Source organism: Lycium barbarum, chromosome 1 (genome assembly GCF_019175385.1).
Source record: "Lycium barbarum isolate Lr01 chromosome 1, ASM1917538v2, whole genome shotgun sequence".
Taxonomy (NCBI): domain Eukaryota; kingdom Viridiplantae; phylum Streptophyta; class Magnoliopsida; order Solanales; family Solanaceae; genus Lycium; species Lycium barbarum.
The window spans coordinates 138,809,845-138,829,835 of NC_083337.1; the positions used below are offsets into that span (position 1 = coordinate 138,809,845).

The following is a 19,991-nucleotide window of genomic DNA, read 5'->3' on the forward strand; positions in this document are numbered from 1 at the left end:
GATTCTTGAGAAAGAAGGATTCAGTTTTTTTAAGAGATACAAACCATATTCCAAATTTAATTTTCTTTTTCCGGTGAACTTTAGCCGCGACCAACAATTACTCTATTTTCATTTATTTTTTGGGACTTTAGTTACTTTAATCGGAATCGGGGTCGTTCGAGTTCGAGTACAAATCCGAGACTCATACCCAGTTCACTGCACCTACAAAAGCCCAATGGAATCCTTTTCTCGAGTCAGCCCATCCACAACAAATCTGTTAAATTTCGCTGGGCCGAAGCCCAATAGCAACAGTAGCGGGCAATGGCATTCCTAAATGGGCAGAGCCCATTTAGATCATCTTACTCCTTCATTTTATTTCTTTTGTACATTTAACTTATATTGTAGGGCTAACATTTTGTTTGTTAATTTAGATGAACCTTAGTGACATTAAGGGGGTTTAGTTTTAGTAATGGGTAGTTAATTTAAAAAGAAATTAACGATCAGTTCCATAGGTTTCACTTCCCTTTTATGTTAAAAATGACTTATAGTATCTATAATATTGTTTAAAACAATTGATTCTCAAAATAGCATAACAACATATTTTGCCGAAAGTAATCATAATCTATGCTTACTATCTTTAGAAATTTAAAGCGTTATAAATTTTGCACTACGTTAACTTATTTTTTTTTTAAAATAAGGAAAACTAACTATTTTCATGGATAACTGTTCTAATTTAGTTATTTTCCCAACATTGGAAATACGTATTTTTTTTAACAATCTTTTCACAGCTTGTATTGAACTAATGAGTTTTCCTATAAAATCTTTAAAGTTTTATTACTATTAATCTTACAACAACTTTTTTAATTTGTTAGTCGACATAACTTATTTTCTCCCATATTTACAAAATGTTACACAAATCTGCACTTTCCCAGTTTATGTACAATTAAACCTCCTTATGCAAATCATTATCTTCTACGAGTCTTATCTTAACGAAGCATGTTATTTCTATTTATAACTTTAATAATATTTAGAAGATATTCTCTTAAATATTTTAATATTATATTTACATCTTAGCCTAATTAAATTTTAGTCCGGTCGGTTAACCATTGTTAATGGATCTTAAAGGGTGCCTAATACCTTCCCTTTAGATTAATTGAACCCTTACCTAGAATCTTAATTTTCGCAGACCTTAAACAGAGCTAACTTTAGAAAACATAACTTTAATAAACTTTAGGTGTCCTAATTCACCGTAAATAATTAAGTGGCGACTCCTTAACATAAACAAACAAAAGTAGGAATCACCAATATGTCGTACTTCTAATTTAACCCGGTTAAAATGGGGTGTGACAGCTTGGCGACTCCGCTGGGGATCACTTAGGTTCTAACCATAACGGACTTAGTTCAAATAGGCTTTGTGTGCTTATTTTAATTACTTTATTTATTTGTTAACTATTTTTACATGCTATTAATTGTGTGTTTGATATAAACTGTTTGTTTGATATAAACTGTTTATGTGTTACTTGCTTTGATAAAACTGTCATTCCGTTCATATTTCTTCCACTCCTGGAAAACTCACACATATTCACACACTTAAAGCGGTTTCGCGGTTCGCGGCCGTACACTACTAAATCACCCTTAGTTGGATTGATCTTGTGGATTTAGTCGATCGGCGGTGCAGTCGACGGCACGGACCTTCCACTCCCAAGTTGTCCGCTTGGGGGAACCTTGTGTCATAGTAAGCCAATTCTTAGTCAGCCTAAGATAGAGCTAAAACAACACCCTTTGTTAAGAACATACATTTCATGACCTAGGAGGTTTAATACCCTTGGTGTATTAAGCCCATTAGATGACTTTACCCAAACCTCCAAGCGGGTTCACGACCCCAAGCGACCATAATCATACTTTATATGCATGTTTGAAGGATAACTGTGCCTAAATATTGACTATTTGCTCTAATTAATTAAATTTTAGGAGGGAGGGAATGACTAACGTTTCTATGACAGGTATGGATTTGCATTGGAGTACAACAAATGACGAAGATCAAAGACACCACAAACGGAGCTAGCAGTTAGACATAGGAAATTGTATTTACTTTACTTAGATTAGGAAACACTCCATGTTGTTTTCATTTGACATGTAATAAATATTACATTACTTTTGTACTTTATTTAGGGGAAATAGAATTTGTTTAATTAATCAAAAGCAATGGGATGACGTATTATGGCACACTTTACCCTTCAAACAAACGATAGGCCTACCTCTAGCACAAAGAGGTTACATGCATATTAGGACGCGTTATTATGGTTTGATATACTCGTTTACGTTTGTTTGACGACTTGTTTGACTTTATTTGATGAATTATTTGGTACATGACTTACTTGACTCTATGTGACCATGACTTTACCTACTTGACTCTATGTTATGGGACTAACATCATTTTGCATTTTTTCTTATATCCCCAAAAAGAGTTGATTCGTGTCGGCACCGAGACACCGACCATCCGGGATGCCGAACTACGAGAGACTTTGAAGAGTTGGATTTGTACTCCGTCCCTGATTCGCTGGGAGTCTTGGTAGATTGACATGTAGTGAACTTCTATTTTTAAAAGCTTGAATCATGCTCAAAACTTTTGTTTGCTTTGCCTCATCGTTTGGAAGCTTGAATTGCAAAAACTATGAATGCATTTATGATTTTCCTTAATCATCTATTATTGTTATTTTACTACTTTACTTATCAAATTTGCCAACTCTACGATTGCGACATAAAATGAACGAATGAATAACCTACGTCTCAAGAGAATAACAAAGCATTTAGAGGATAAAACAAGATTCCATTTGAAAGAAAACGAAATAGCCGATAGGTGATGGGATAAACCTCAAAGCTAGCAATTCAAAAAGAAATCAAAGTATGACATTAGGTTAGATAACCTAGTTTGCAACCTTTCCTTTAATATATACGTACGAACTACGCTGACCTGATTCCCGTGGTGGGATACGTAGGCAGCCCACATAGGGTTCGGTTGCTTTATAACAAAAAATCCAAAATATCTTATGCGTTACGAACTACGCTTGACCTGATTCCTCGGTGGATACGTAGGCAGCCCACATAGAGACTCGGTCATACTGGGTTAGAATTTTTCCCATTTGCATACGTACGAACTACGTTCTGACCTGATTCTCATAGTGAGATACGTAGGCAGCCCACATAGGGTTCGGTTGCGCTATAACAGAAAATCCAAAGTCCTTACACCAAGAAAACCACACTGGGCCTGATTCCCTCGGCGGGATTCGTAGACTATTAATATACAGATCCGTCACACCTAGATAAAATCCAACAAACCTTTTACCGTTTATATAGCAGAACTACGCCGACCTGATTCCCTTGGTGGGATACGTAGGAAATCCACATGGGTTCGTTCCCTTTATTAAATTTCAAACCATTTCTTATATACCCTTACGAACTACGTTCTGACCTGATTCCTTGGCGGATACGTAGGCAACCTATACAAGGTTCGGTCACACCATAGCATAGGTTTAGTACACCCTTCAGAATCAAAACTGGGGCATATTTTGAAAGGATATAGACAAAAGAACAGTTGTGCATCGACAAGATTAAGGCTACCAGACAGGAAGTATTATAAGTCAGTTACTTTAGAAGTGTCACAATCCGAAGTTGGCAGAATATTTTACAACTTACATATATTTACATATATCTATTTCCTTACATACATACATTTACATTTACATATTTCACAACTTATATACATATAGTCACATTTCCTTATACATATACTTATATGCCTACCTTTCGAATGAAATACTTTCTTTCGATCATTTTCACTACTGGTCATCTATCGAGATTTGTACGGAGATCACAAGATCCAAACAAACAAGGCAAATGGAGCGCCAACAACGTCAAGATTCGAGTCAACACGAATCAACTTCCCCCTCCCGAACTAATAATTTTTCTTTGAGTACAGGAATTAAAGGACCGCGAGATCAATAGTCAAGTCTATCAATCACGATCAAAAACATCATCTGGCTCATTATGGCCTCGTCTCAAAAGCCAAAACGGCTTTATTTCTAACCCTATCTTTAATTTTATTTTATCACAACAACTTTATGACTTCATACCTTTTTGTAGGTTAAAGACAAATCAAATCAGGATTACGCGTCATTAATTCAGCCTGTCACAACACCGTCGACATCATCAGCCAAACGGATATGCTATCACTTTACTCCACACTTTATCACCTTCTTTACCTGCTTTAACCACTTTGCCCTGAACTTTATAGGAATCAACATTAAATCTCCGAAGACAACCGGAGACACCAGTTGGCTATTCAGCCTTTTCCGCATTAGCCAAACGCCTACACTCTTACTTTACCCCCCTACTTTATCCATTACTTTATCATCCTGAACTTTGCAGGGATTATCATTAAGTCTCCGAAGACAACCGAGGGCATCATCCGGCTATACAGCCTCATATGCATAAGCCAGACGGCTACATTATCACTCTACTCTACCAATTACTCTATCATTTACCTTATCAACTTTAACAACTTTATCCTGAACTTTGCAGGGATTTATCATCAAGTCTCCGAAGACAACCGGAGGCATTATTCGGCTATACAGCCTCACATGCATAAGCCAGACGGCTACATTACAACTTTACCCTCTACTTTATCATTTACTTTACCAACTTTAACAACTTTACCCTGAACTTTACAGGAATTATCATTGAGCCTCCGAAGACAACCGGAGACATCATCCACTTTACAACTTTATCCTGGACTTTACGGGAATCATCATCAAATCTCTGAAGACAACCGGAGAGATACCATCAAGTCCCCGAAGACAACCGGAGACATCACATGGCTACACGGCCTCATACGCATAAGCCAGACGGCTACACTTTAACTTTACTCTCTACTTTATCATTTACTTTACCAACTTTAACAACTTTACCCTGAACTTTACAGGAATTATCATTGAGCCTCTGAAGTCAACCAGAGACATCGTTTGGCTGTACAGCCTCATCAGCATATCATTGAGTCCCGACAACAATCGGAGACATCACATGGCTACACAGCCTCACCCGCATAAGCCAAACGGCTACATCATTTATCATCAAATCCCCGAAGACAACCGGGGACATATCATTGAGTCCCGAAGACAACCGAAGACATCACATGGCTACACAGCCTCACCTGCATAAGCCAAACGGCTATACACTTATTTTACTCCGTACTTTATTTCTTTATTTCATCATCTACTTTTCCTACTTCCACAATTTTACCTTAAATTTCGCAGACATTATCATGTCCCGGAAGACAGCCGGAGGCCTTATCACTATCATCTTCAAATGCAACTAGAGATATTATCACATCCTCAGCATACGCATCACACATTCATTCAAGTCCCTGAAGACAACCAGAGACAACATTGGCCACACGTCTTCATTTTCATTCCCACACTCATATTTACTATCATTTTACACTATTTATAATTTTACATTTTCAACTTTATTACTAATTTTGACATGAATTTCAGTTTTGGCAGAAAATACAACCTGCAAGGACGCAACACAACGTGGAACTTTATCTTACGCAGTGAACTGGGGCAAACACGCTAAAGAGGAATATCAAACTCACAAGCAAGGGTCACAGATCTACTCTCGAACTCAACTCCGCCTATGTCCACAAACACGTGGCACGTAAGTCAATTTCTCTTTCATATTCCCCACTAAAACTCTATTTCAATCAACTCTTTTCACAATCTCATATTCCTTTCTACATCCCCAGCGTCTCCATAACTCAACACTGGGGCATTTTTGGAGAATTTACATCGTGTCTAGTAGAGTCCTACTTAAAGGTGTGTTGCGCGCCACATTTATTATTAGGAGGCTATAAGCATATGTTCCATTCTCGTCACCTGTCTACAACCCCCCGCTAGATTATGAATCCATAAAAAACTTTCGAACTACACATGGCCTGATTCTCGTGCAGCCCGAGATATGTAGGCGACTCGAAATTGAGATTCGGCCATAATTTTCCATAATTCCTTCGGTCCTCATAATATTTTCCATCAATTTTCCTAAACCGTACTTTCTTACAAACTCATATTCGTCGGTCCAAACAAAATTGGCTACTAAGTCAACTTCTTCGCCCGAAGATTCTTACATCGTCTACGGTCGAAGAGGGGCATCTGTTGACACCCAATTTTGTCCCTCCTTTATTTAATTTTATTCACTCGGGCGTCTAAATTTACTGACAAGCTAAATACTTTATTATTACTACTATTATTTGCGCTACTTCTATTTTTCAACATTACGAGCTTTACTTTATCATAAATTTTAAATGTTCGTCATCGTTTCATTTTTTCCGGTTTGGACTCGTTAAATTAATTACAAGACAACACTTCAAAAATATTTATTTTTTTACATATTAATTATTTATTGTCTTTACATGATATATATTATACCAGTTACTAAATTAGAAGCCCAAAAAAATAATTAAATAGCGGAAGAAGGATCCATATTTTTTTCATCCAATTAATGGCCCAAAACACAAATACAATATTATTTCCCTACCCAAATAAAACAACCCACATTTTAATATCCATCCCACATTTTTAACCCACACTTTCGGCCCAACAATAAGTCCAGCCCATACCCGTCATCGACCCGACCCGGTCTGGCCGAATCTTTTTTTTTTTTACCCTAAATCCCTCACTCCCCTTTTCTTTTTCTTTCTCACCCCGCCTCCCTCTCTTTTCCCTTTAACCTAAACCCTATCCCTTTTTCTCTTCTTCACCAGCCGCCATCCCTCACCTCCCTCTCTCGCTCAAACTCTCTCTCCTCACGCTCCCTCCACTCACTGTTGTCCCCCACGCCTACCTCTCCACTTCCCCTTGTCCCCTGCTCCTTCGTCTCTCTCATACGCTCCTCCCCTTTATTTAATACAAACAAAACCCTATAAATAGAATCCGAAGTTGAATCGTTTGGGGGACGGGGGGAACTTTGTTTTAGAAAGGGGAATTTTTTTAGTATTTGGAGGGATTTTTCAGATTCTTGAGAAAGAAGGATTCAGTTTTTTTAAGAGATACAAACCATATTCCAAATTTAATTTTCTTTTTCCGGTGAACTTTAGCCGCGACCAACAATTACTCTATTTTCATTTATTTTTTGGGACTTTAGTTACTTTAATCGGAATCGGGGTCGTTCGAGTTCGAGTACAAATCCGAGACTCATACCCAGTTCACTGCACCTACAAAAGCCCAATGGAATCCTTTTCTCGAGTCAGCCCATCTGTTATATCCCGTAATTTTATACGTCGAGTTATTCGCAAGAGAATCGACTCAAGTTAAAGACGGGATCATTTTCGGGCACGAAACAGAAATCTTTAATTTCCGGTCTCTATTAGAAAATGAATTTCTTATGAATTTTACTTAGTGTAAAAATATTAATGGAAAGTTGGGATTAATTTACCATGATTAGATTATTAAGTGGGGGTTAAAAATTTAATTTTTCACTAAACAAGTCATTAGTGCACTAAGTGGGCCCCACCAAGACATGTGGCCAAATTTAATTGGTTCAAGCCTTGAGTGGGACACTTGTCACTCTTAAGGGCTGCCTATATAAGGAAAAAAAATCTGATGAGCAAGAGCTCATTTTCCACCTTCAACATTACAAGAAAACCTAGCTAGAGAGAGAGAGAGAGAGCATAAGCCATGACATTTGGCCATGGCTAGCAAAATTGGAGCTCGAATTCCTTGATCAAAAAGATCAGATTTTCAAAGTATTCCAACCAGTTAGGAAGGCTATAATAACGTGGATTATTCATTTGGAGCAACAAGAACAAGTATTAGTTCATTTCACAACTTCTAGCCAAATTAAGAAGCCAACTTGTTAAGGTAAGATTTCGTTTTTTTTTTCGTTATAAGATTGGAGTTAATGATGTTGTAATGGATATATTAAGTTGTATTATGTGAAGTTGGAAGTAAGAAAATTGTTTGATTAAAGTTGGCATTAAAAGTGGGCAGATTTGGAGTTGTTTTAATTGGGTTGAGTTTGATTAGTGTTGTCACTATTATGGTATGATATTTGTAGATAATTGTTTATGTTGAAGGGCTGAAAATATGGTTATTGACGTGTATAGGGGCTGTTGTCAATGGTAAAAATTATACTTGATTCCACGTGTTTGTGATTTTGTGGAATAAAGGTCGAAAATTGTATTTCGATGTTGTAGTGTTGATGGACTGTTTTGGGTTTCCTATTGAAACAAAATTGAAGTAATTCTTGTACATGGATGGTTGTTGTTATTAATGTTATGGATTATGTGTAAAAGGTGAAAGGAAAGTTTAAATCATGTTAGAACTTGTTGTGAAATTAGAGCAGTTTCCTTGCATATAATAGTTGATGTTGTTGTTGTTGTGGGCTGTTTTGATAAGGTTTTTGGTGGAAAATCTCATGTGATTATATGGCTATTTGAGGTTGTCATTGTTAGGGTTAAATTGTAGTTAGGGGCTGTTCTTGAGGAATTGGAGAACTAAGGATAGTTAAGATTGTATTGTGACGTTATAATGGATGGGGCTGTTTTAGAACTTGTTGTAATGTTACGATAGTTTTCTTGCATATAGAGGTTGATGTTGTTGCTGATGTGAATCATCAAACTTGGAGGAAAGAAGCGTATAAAATATCGTATGCGAAGTGTGTGCGATCTGCTTGGTATATTCTTAGATGTTCATGAGATTATCGGTCATTGTTATGTGGTAACTAAGGGCTGTTTTGTAATGAATTTCGTGGCTGTTTTGTGATGAATTTCATGGCTGTTTTGTGATGAATTTTGGGGCTGTTTTGGGGCTGCTTGTTATAAATTTCGTGGCTGTTTTGTGGTGACATTTTGGGGGCTGTTTGTTGTAATTTTCGTGGCTGCTCTTGTTGAGTCGAAATGCAGGGATTATAGTTATGATTATGTACAATATATGTAGTATAGTTGCTGGAGTATGGGCTGTTCTTGATGGCTGGTCTAACATTGTTAAAGGGGATGGATAAACATAAGGAATTAGTGTATTAATCATTTTGTTGTTGCGGTTGTTGTACTCCATGGATGTAAAGAGAAAGAATGATAGCAATGGTGTATGTAGTGCATATGGGGCTGCTTTTTTTATGTCCTTGAGTTGTGTCTTGTTATTGATGTTGTTGACCTCGTATGTGAGTTGTGGATGTGTGAAAGTAGTGGAAGTGCTGCCCACTTGTTTTTATACAAGAACGACTTATCGTTTACTAGCAACCACCAATTTGACGGACATGCTACCATTGTTATAGGTTGAAGTGCCAATCGAGACGAGTTTAAATTATTGAATTGGTACAGACGACAAACGGTATGTAAGGCAACTTCCTTTCTTTTTGGCATGTCTTAGTTTTACATAGGCTAAATTAGAGCCTTAAGGAAATTCCAAATCCGAAATCCGAGCATGTTATGATTCGTATATGTTCTTTGGCACTCTTATGTATGATTTGATGAAATATGAACCCTTATGTCTTTGAAATAATCGTTTTCCGAATTTTGCATAAAAAGGGTTCACTTTAAAGAAGTTCATAATTTTTGGAATGCCATATCTTTCACAAACATGCTCGGATTACTCTAATATTTTTGTAGAAGTCTATATGACATATGATATGTATGTTTTCCATAGGCGGGCCCGACTCGGGTAAATACACACCCGTGGGTCCCGCGACTTTCCTTTATGAAATCCGGAGAATCTTTGAAAGAATTTAGTATGACTATTATTTCGATTTTCAAATATGATCATTTTGCTTATGTTTGAATTTATGATAATGATTTTATGCATATGACTACTCACGACTCTATTCGTGCATTTTGTTATTCCTTTCGCCGAGTCCCGGGCCGGTTCTGTTATCGTGCGCACTTTGATATACTCCGGAGTTATGCTGTGTTTATGGTTCACCGAGCTACTCGCAAAAGAGGGTCGGGTTCCACATATATTTGGTGTTATGCTGTGTATGGCGTTATGTTGTGATGTGATATGTGACGGGGATACGGAGATTTGAAACTTTCTGGTGTTATGCTGTGTTATGGCGCCATCGACGGGCGGGCGACCATATTCTTCTGTACCCTACGCATGACTTATGTTTTAAAATAAACATTTTGATATGTTGAATTTATACTTATGTTCTGTACTACTATTTCGTTTATGCCTTAGATTTGTTTCTGTATTTTCTGCTTTGTATACTCAGTACATATTTCGTACTGACCCCCTTTCTTCGGGGGGCTGCGTTTCATGCCTGCAGGTACAGACGCACAGTTTGGTGATCCATCAGTTTAGGACACCCTCTTCTTCTATTTGGAGTGCTCCTCTTATTCCGGAGCCTACATTTTGGTATATATACTTGTTTGATGCATATGTATATATTTGTTCAGGGGTACGGCGGGGCCCTGTTCCGCCATATGATCTGTTTGGTCTGTTTAGAGGTCTGTAGACGTATTTGTGGGTGTGTGTGCCTACTTCTGTACAGATGTGTTTGTATGACCCTGTTCGTTATGGCAGCCTTGTCGGCGTGCACTTTGTATATGTTTTGGGCCGTTGCGCCATCTGTTAGCCTTGTCGGCTTTTGATACTTTTGATAGCCTTGTCGGCTTTTGATACATTTGATAACCTTGCCGGCTTTTTGATATAAGTATATGTATATGTTTGCGTCGAAATGTGTCTGATACAGTTCGACATAGTTTGAGACGACATATAGTGTTTATGGCTGTATATGCTATCTGTATGTGATTCGATTTGGATAAGTGTGTTACGATTTGATATGTTTGTCTGTCTGGGTGCCCAAGTAGGGCACTAGTCACGGCTTACGGGGTTGGGTCGTGACACCATCCACAACAAATCTGTTAAATTTCGCTGGGCCGAAGCCCAATAGCAACAGTAGCGGGCAATGGCATTCCTAAATGGGCAGAGCCCATTTAGATCATCTTACTCCTTCATTTTATTTCTTTTGTACATTTAACTTATATTGTAGGGCTAACATTTTGTTTGTTAATTTAGATGAACCTTAGTGACATTAAGGGGGTTTAGTTTTAGTAATGGGTAGTTAATTTAAAAAGAAATTAACGATCAGTTCCATAGGTTTCACTTCCCTTTTATGTTAAAAATGACTTATAGTATCTATAATATTGTTTAAAACAATTGATTCTCAAAATAGCATAACAACATATTTTGCCGAAAGTAATCATAATCTATGCTTACTATCTTTAGAAATTTAAAGCGTTATAAATTTTGCACTACGTTAACTTTTTTTTTTTTTTAAAATAAGGAAAACTAACTATTTTCATGGATAACTGTTCTAATTTAGTTATTTTCCCAACATTGGAAATACGTATTTTTTTTAACAATCTTTTCACAGCTTGTATTGAACTAATGAGTTTTCCTATAAAATCTTTAAAGTTTTATTACTATTAATCTTACAACAACTCTTTTAATTTATTAGTCGACATAACTTATTTTCTCCCATATTTACAAAATGTTACACAAATCTGCACTTTCCCAGTTTATGTACAATTAAACCTCCTTATGCAAATCATTATCTTCTACGAGTCTTATCTTAACGAAGCATGTTATTTCTATTTATAACTTTAATAATATTTAGAAGATATTCTCTTAAATATTTTAATATTATATTTACATCTTAGCCTAATTAAATTTTAGTCCGGTCGGTTAACCATTGTTAATGGATCTTAAAGGGTGCCTAATACCTTCCCTTTAGATTAATTGAACCCTTACCTAGAATCTTAATTTTCGCAGACCTTAAACAGAGCTAACTTTAGAAAACATAACTTTAATAAACTTTAGGTGTCTTAATTCACCGTAAATAATTAGGTGGCGACTCCTTAACATAAACAAACAAAAGTAGGAATCACCAATATGTCGTACTTCTAATTTAACCCGGTTAAAATGGGGTGTGATAGTATCTACCACCCATTCCGTTTCTTCTCTTGAGACGTGAAGGCATGTCTCATCATGGGTAGTACAGTACGCTACATCACCAGAGATTGTGATGAGCGCTTCACCACCCTTGTTATTCGGTTGAGAACTGCTCTTGACTCCTCTAGCCATTTGTAGCAATTCTTCTTCATGTGACCCTCTATACCGCAATGGTGGCAGGTATAAGAAGGTTTCCGGCCATCCGATGATCTCCCCCGACTTTTTCCTCTACTTTGCCATTTTCCTCTACTGTTTCTTTGTTGTTTTCCTTGTGATCTTCCTCGATTCTCCGTCACAAGGGCATGAGTCTGATCTGTGCTCATGTCTTTCCTTCTTGCCTCTTCATTGAACAATGCATCCTTGACCACAGACATGGTAAGTTTGCCATCTGGGGCTGAGTTGCTGAGAGTAACAACTAATGTTTCCCAACTATCAGGAAGGGAACTAAGAAGTAGTAGAGATTGCATTTCGTCTCCAAGTGGCATTTCTACACAAGATAATTGATTTACCAGACTCTGGAACTCACTGGTATGTTCGGCAACAGAAGTTCCACTTTTGAGCTTCATATTGACAAGGCGTCTCATCAGAAGGGCCTTGTTCCGAGCGGTCTTGGCCTGGTACATGTCTTCCAACTTCTTCCAAAGGGCATAAGCGTCGATTTCTTGTGCAACGTGATGGAAGACACTATGGTCAATCCATTTTCGGATTTGACCAATAGTTTTTCTATTAATTTTCTTCCACTCTATTGACTTGGGCGGGTCAGGATTAATACCTTTCAGCTCTATTGGATCACAAAGGTCTTTACAACTGAGGAAATCTTCCATCCGAGGTTTCCACAGCGTGTAGTTGGTAGCCGTGAGCATAATCATAGCTCCAGAAGATGAAGTTGACTCGTCAATGGTCATTTTTCACCTTCTGAATAATTTTCAAAAAAATTGAGGGACCAAACTGCAATTTTTCAAAATTACAAAACTGACCGGTGACGTGGCAGCTGATGCAGGAGCACCAAGGTAATTCTTTTCTGATGTGGAAGTTCAGACTATGCTGTAACCACAGAGCATACTCAGACAGAACCTTGGCTCTGATACCACTTGTTGGGAATAAAAATAAACCGCAAGAATAATATTTCCGGTATTAGTGATAAACGCGGAACACTAACTTATGGTTAAATCAGCAAGAATAAAATGCAGCAATAATGACACCAAGATTTTTACGTGGAAACCCTTCTGAATAAGGGAAAAAACTACGATCAAGAGGAGCAGCTGATATCACTATAGCAAGGAATTTTACACCGTGTAGTAACGAGTACAAATACTCCTAAGACCACTACACCCTCAAAAGAAAAACACTCTTTTGATTTTTCCCACCTCACTGCAATATCACTCACACTCTATTTTTCTTCACAGACTAGTTTCTTACAGTCTATGGAATACCTCACTTTGCTATCACTCAGATGTATTGTCTGAGATTTTGGTGTGTCTACAAATGATAGAAGGCTTCCCTATTTATAGGGATGAAATGAACCTATTGATGTCATTTGTGACTCAAGCAAGCACTTGACAATTTGTCAAATACAAGGAAGAAGTTTTCTTCCTTAAAACAAGGAATATGTTTTCTTCCTCAAAACAAGGGAAATGTTTTCTTCCTTATTTTCTTCCTTAAAATGGGGGAGGTGTTTCCTTCCTCAAATTATGGGATGGACCCAACATTTTATGCCTAAGCGGGGGTTTGAACCCAGATCTCAGGTATTCGCCCACCTTTCCAAGCGAAGGGCAAAACTTAAAGACCACAAATATGAAGGGCAAAATTTAAAGACTACAAATATGAGTGACAAAATTTAAAGACCACCCCAAAAGAAGGGCAATCCTCGTAAAAAAATGTAACTTGACGGTATCTTTACAAAGATTTATTACCTACTCTTTAGTTTTTACATTTTAGTTTTTATTTGGTAGTTCAAGGTAGATCTTCTTACACCTTTTACGATTATCCTAATAGAAATGATATGGCTGATGAGTAAGTCCAAGAGAAGGTTTGCTGCTTGTGGCTTGCGGGGGGGTGGGGGTGGGGACGGAGTGTTAAGTCATTCGGTTTATTCATTTTCTCCTATGCTGCAAATTGTTGCTAGCGTTCCAAAACACTTCAAAATCCTTTCTATTACTGTGAAAGAAATCCAGAACACCAGCATTAAACCATTCATTGATCGCTGTCGGTATCAATCAAATAAATTGTCAATATAAAGGAGGAGAGATATTGCCTACATGGTTTTGATCCCAAACGGAAGTGGGAAGAATGGTAATCCCAATTTTCAGCATAGAAATTGCAACTTTGTTCTTGTAGGTCATTATAAATGATGTATATTCCAAGCTACTATCTTTGGCTTAAGCTTCTTAGATATTTCTTCTTATTCTTCGGATAAAATACTCTGATAAGCAATTTGAACTGAATATGTCATGCTTCAATATAATAACTATATGACCTTTTGTACGTCGAAAAAAATCAGCACATGCAGTTAAACAAAAACGTTGGTTTTAGTTTGGTAGCATGATTATGGGCATTGAGCAAAGCTTCGTCCAGTTCTGGGTAAGTTGTAAGTCTTAGTTTATTAGTTTTGTCTATTATCCACAAACTGATGGATAAAACTAAAAGGGTAACAGGTTCCTTGAGAACTACTTGAGATGCAAGATCGATCATTAGCCTGCTGTCTGGTATAAATGGATTGCCCTCGTTGAATTTTGGTATAATTCCAACTACCTTAACTGTCTTTTGAATCAATCTAAAGTGGCTGCAGTGGACAAGATGCTTAAGAAAAGGCAATTGATAGCCAAAATTTAAAAAGAAAATTTGGAAGAAAAAACTCAGGACATGATAGAGTATTATGCAGATAAGAGCAGGACAGAGATGGAATTTCAAGTTGGTGATTGGGTGTTCATGAAGCTCCAATAGCAATAAAGAATTGAGTCTAAAGCTTGCTTTGATTCTAAGTTTATGGTCTATTTAAATAGTTAAGAGGCTTAGTCCAATAGCATATGAATTGCAGTTGACACCTACCTATTTGATCCATCCAGTGTTTGATGTGTCCCAATTGAAGAAAAGGGTCGGATCAGGGTTAATTACGACCATTGAAGTTTCTTTCTTGGAGTTAGGAAGTTGAAGCTCCATCCGTTTTAGTCCCTTTACACTTTACGTAGAAGTTTCAACTATATATCATATACCGTCATGTATATTTTGAGCATTTCAATATGCCTTTTTGGTTATGTAAGTTATAAGTAGACAAAGGAGTTAGCCAGGTTTTGACATCTATATTGTCAAAAAACAAGCTTTATTTATGCTTAGACCAGATGTACTCGTTTTGAAAGGAGCATTGAGAAAATTCAAAATTCCTCCTTATCCTATCTCTATCTCTTGTCTCTTCTCATCATTTGTTCTTTTCCTTCTCTTCTCTACCATAACCATCAATCTTTTCGTCAAATGTACATACACCAATTGACCCACATACTATCACTTTTCATTTCAAAGGCAGAAGGAAATAAAACACTTTGGAAGGGAGTAGGACAGGAAATAGAAAATGCAAAATTATTCTTCCGCCAACTAGATACGCGAATTGGTGAAAGAAAAGCACAACATTGTGTGACATCCTTTGAGTGCCGAACCAAATCAGTCCTTGGCTCGCTTATTAATTATTTTCCTATATGTGCATCTATGTATATATAGTACTGCTCAAAGTGATAATCTTTCCAATATCAGATATCCTGATTTCAATCCCATCCGTCATCCTGGCGGCCAGAATCAGGCCTAGTACTCTTCGTCTGCATCTCGTTCTGCTTCTCATCCTCCCCTGAAATTTCCTCCAGAGACCTTCCTTTTGTCTCCGTCACTAAGAAAGTGCAGCAAAATCCAATCATATTTGTGAATGCCAAAAACATCATGGCTTGCTTGATTTTATGAACATTTCCGTCTTGTGTGTATTGCTGCACCCCAAATGCACTAACCATTGCTCCTGCCTTTCCAGACGCGGCACTCAACGCGTGGCAAGTGGATCTCACCCTTGTCGGAAAGAGCTCCGCAGGGAGCACAAAAGTTGTTGAATTAGGGCCAAAGTTGGCAAAGAAGAAAGTTAAGCCATAAAGAGCTGCGAATGTCCATTTGTGCTCTTTATTTCTTAAGTAATCGTATTTGATACCAATAATCGCCATGAACACTGACATCATGAAGAACCCCATCAATTGTATCTTAAACCTTCCGATCTTCTCAATGAAGAATACCGTGAACCAGTAACCGGGGAAGGTGCCAAGCAAGGCAATCACAAACATAGCACGCGATGTCTCGAACATTTCCCTCAAAGCGGAAATGCTCTTGGCATCTCTAACGAGTCCCATGGTCGGAAATATGTCCTTCTGTGTGAGATTTTGGCTGTAGAAAGCAATATCCAACAAGAACCAAGTACTCATTGTACCAATTAAGTGAAGTCCATGGCGCATGAAGAACTCATTGGAGAGTAAAGGGTACTCATTGGCTGCTTTAAATTTAGCCAACTTTTCGCCGTCTTCTTGAATTTCAATTTCAAGAACCTTCCCCATGTCAATCGCTGCTTGTTTAGCATTTCCTTCAATAATAGCAGTGTAACGACCTGTTTCAGGCATCTTCATTCTCCAATAATACGTAAGAAGTGCGGGAAGAGCTCCAAGCATCAGTACAATCCTCCAAACATAATCCGCCTCAGGCTCTGTGGAGAAAACTTCATCTGTTTTAAAGGCCCCACCTGCGTAATTCATCAGAAACAGCTTCGAGACAATCATCGAAACAAGCCCAGCAAAAATGATCCCAACGCCTTGCATAGCGAAAACAGCAGCAATAAAAGCTCCACGAGTTCTCTTATTTGCATATTCAGACATAATTGTAGCAGAAAGAGGATAATCTCCTCCAATTCCAAATCCCAGCCAGAACCTGAAGAAACAAAGTGTCCCTATTACAATTTTTCGGCTATACCCGAAGGACAAGCCAGAGGAAATTGCACAAATGACCATGAGAATTAAAGTAAGTCCATATACTTTTTTCCTACCAAGTTTGTCTCCGAGCCACCCGAACACGAGTTGGCCCGTTAGAGTACCAACCAGGGCGATTCCAGTGATCCAATTGTTAACATTATGAGGCAATTTTCCAGGGGCATGGGTAGTCGGGTCGTAGTAATACAAACGGCCTAAAAGTTTAGAGACTGTGGTGATACAAAAGAGATCATATGCATCTGTGAAAAATCCCATTCCAGCAATGATAACGGCTGTGACATGGTACCATTGGGTGCGTGCTGTGTCAAGTGCATTGAGCACTGTAAGATTGTCTGAGTTCATGTTTGCTTTTACTGCAAATTATGGCTGTGTTTTGATGGAATTATTTTAGTGTCTGTTACTAAGTTATATGTAGAGAGAGTTGACAATGTTAATTAAATGACGTTAATACCTAAGTTAAATGACGTTAATACCTAAGCTTCGGTGGTTGGAACAAGAAATCGATGGATAATTATCTCTGGGATATCCTTTCTTCTTTGCTTAAATCAAGCATATGCTCGAATCAACCATAACCTAGGACCAATTGTGCATGCTTGTGTTTTATACTTACAGTTTCATTTTATGTGACGTTTTTCTTTTTTATTCTGTTCCTAAGAGAATGTCTCTACATGGAAAAAGTTTAACTTTAAGCTTTCCATTATGCCCTTAATGTTGTGCATTTAGAGATTCATCAAGTAAATGTTATGCCATTCTTAAATCTATGAACTTTAAAAGTGATTCTTTCTTTATTAAACTCTGTATCAAATCATGTAAAATGAAAAGGAGTAATAAATTAAGCCTCTTTCGTCATCATTATGAGGGACAGCTAGAAAAGTCTTAACCTGCTTGATCTTGATTAATGACAACTATAAAACAAGCTGTCAACTTCCGTAGGAGTATTTGTTTCGGACAAAGTAGCACTAGATAATAGGAGATAGGGTGTTGTTACTATATAGTACTCCATTACAGTATTTGATTTTCCAGGAAAAATGATACTCTTCTTTCTACACCTTTAAACATTATCTTAGAAGAAATACTGCGACCGATTGATTACTATATATATGCAAGTCTTCTACTGAAGAATGTTACGCACTCGCATAGAGACAAAAGCAGAAATTGAGCAAATAAGCAAAAGCAATATTCGAGAGACTTCTGATTGGCTACTGAAGTGCGACCAGCTACGACGAAGGACTTGATTGAAGAACCTGTTTCATAGTGTAATGCTTTACGGTCTTCAACTCTAGTATTTTGTACTTGGATTGTTTATTGAGTTGTACCTTTTTAACTTTCTTAGAAGCATTGTAATAGGTATAAACAATTGTCAAATTCAGTCCCACGTTGAGGGCAACTCGAAGGGGACTCAATAGTCTAGGTAGATTTGGGATTAGAGTTAGTTACTAGGTTGCAAACTTTGTCATATGAATTTGCTGAGGCTCACAATTATAGTGAAGTTTTATGACAAATACTGCAGAGTTGTAGGTCGTGGTCTTTTCACCGTTGTGAGGCTGACGGTTTCCACGTAAATATACTGTATCGTTACTTTTCTGTTTATCATTATTCCGCAAACTGAGATTAGGAACAAATTAAGTATTCTGGTCCATCATCTAAACGAAAATCTGACAAAGCCCAATTTACCCCTTGAGTGTTATATGATCGTGCAAAATATCATTAATGCTTATGACTAGTTGGTATTTGGTAATTAGAGAAATGGCCATGTATGCAGCTGCTGAAGATTAAACTTCTTCTAATTAAGCCCTTTTATTTTTGTCTTCGGTCCGAAATATTGGATATTGTTTCATGGCAGATATAGCTTTAGCTTGCACAAGTTCTTTGGTAAATAAAGATCTTATAATAGCCCAAAGTAATCTAATTGAATCGTATTTAACAATAAGGGCCTTATTTTTTTTAAGAGAGTTTATCAATAGTACAAGTGGATCTCTCAAAACTACAAGTAAGCATTAGTCTTGCTCATTTGGTTGGTAAGACAATAGGTAAATTACGGTTAGCCTGTCAAGGTGAATGCAGACAATAGATGTAGTTTTTCTTGTGGGGTCTCCAAGCTTGTAGTACGAGTTATCAAAATATGATCTTTCACTTCATCATAGCAGGAATCTCGCTAACCTTCTCGGCCGGTTAATCTAACCACAGGGATCCCTCTTGCTTATCCACCCATCACAAACTATTACTAACGGACTTGGAATACCATTGAGGTGAGAAACACACTAGCTAAATGGAGTTTCCTTTCAAAACTACTTGCTTTGTTATCTCATTTACTAAATTGTCAGTATCGAAATTAGTTTAAAAAAAATGGCTTTGTTCCATTATATATTGCATGTACTACCATCATTTAGGTAGTTATATATATATATATATATATATATATATATATATATATATATATATATTGCATAATTTCAGAGACCTCCTCTCAGGTATGACTTAATAACACTAACTTCCCTCGTGGTTTACAATTATACGACTACCTCCCTTATTTTAATTTTGTTTTATAGCTTGTTTGGCCAAGCTTATTTTTCTCCAAAAGTACTTATTTTTTCCAATAAGTGCTTATTTTAAAAAAGTGAGGTATTTGACCAAGCTTTTGGGAGAAAATAGGTGCTTCTGGGGAGTAGCTGAAGCAGTTTTTCCGAAGCAAAAAAATAGTTTCTGCCCAAAAGCACTTTTGAAAAAAATATACTTATTAGAAACACTTTTAAAAGCTTGACCAAACACAAATTAATTAGCCAAATACAAACTGTTTTTCGCCAAAAGTATTTTTTTTTATACGCATTTTTGAAAAAAATACTTTTCAAAATAAGCTGATTTTAGAAGTTTGGCCAAACATGTTATTAACCAAACTACTTTTAAGTAAAACAAAGTCTATATATTCCAAATTTACCCTTTTATGACCTTATAAGTTACAGCCTCCCTCGTGGACTTTCTTCTTCTTCACTTTCTTTTATATTTCCTC

General features: G+C 37.1%; 1 protein-coding gene across 1 annotated transcript; it reads right to left on the reverse strand.

Annotated features, from left to right (window-relative positions):
* Positions 1-15,464: 15,464 nt before the first annotated feature.
* LOC132639555 (low affinity inorganic phosphate transporter 5) lies at positions 15,465-17,361 on the reverse strand. The gene has a single exon (XM_060355997.1). The coding sequence runs from the start codon at positions 17,324-17,326 to the stop codon at positions 15,737-15,739; it is 1,590 nt and encodes a 529-aa protein (XP_060211980.1). The 5' UTR covers positions 17,327-17,361; the 3' UTR covers positions 15,465-15,736.
* Positions 17,362-19,991: the final 2,630 nt, after the last annotated feature.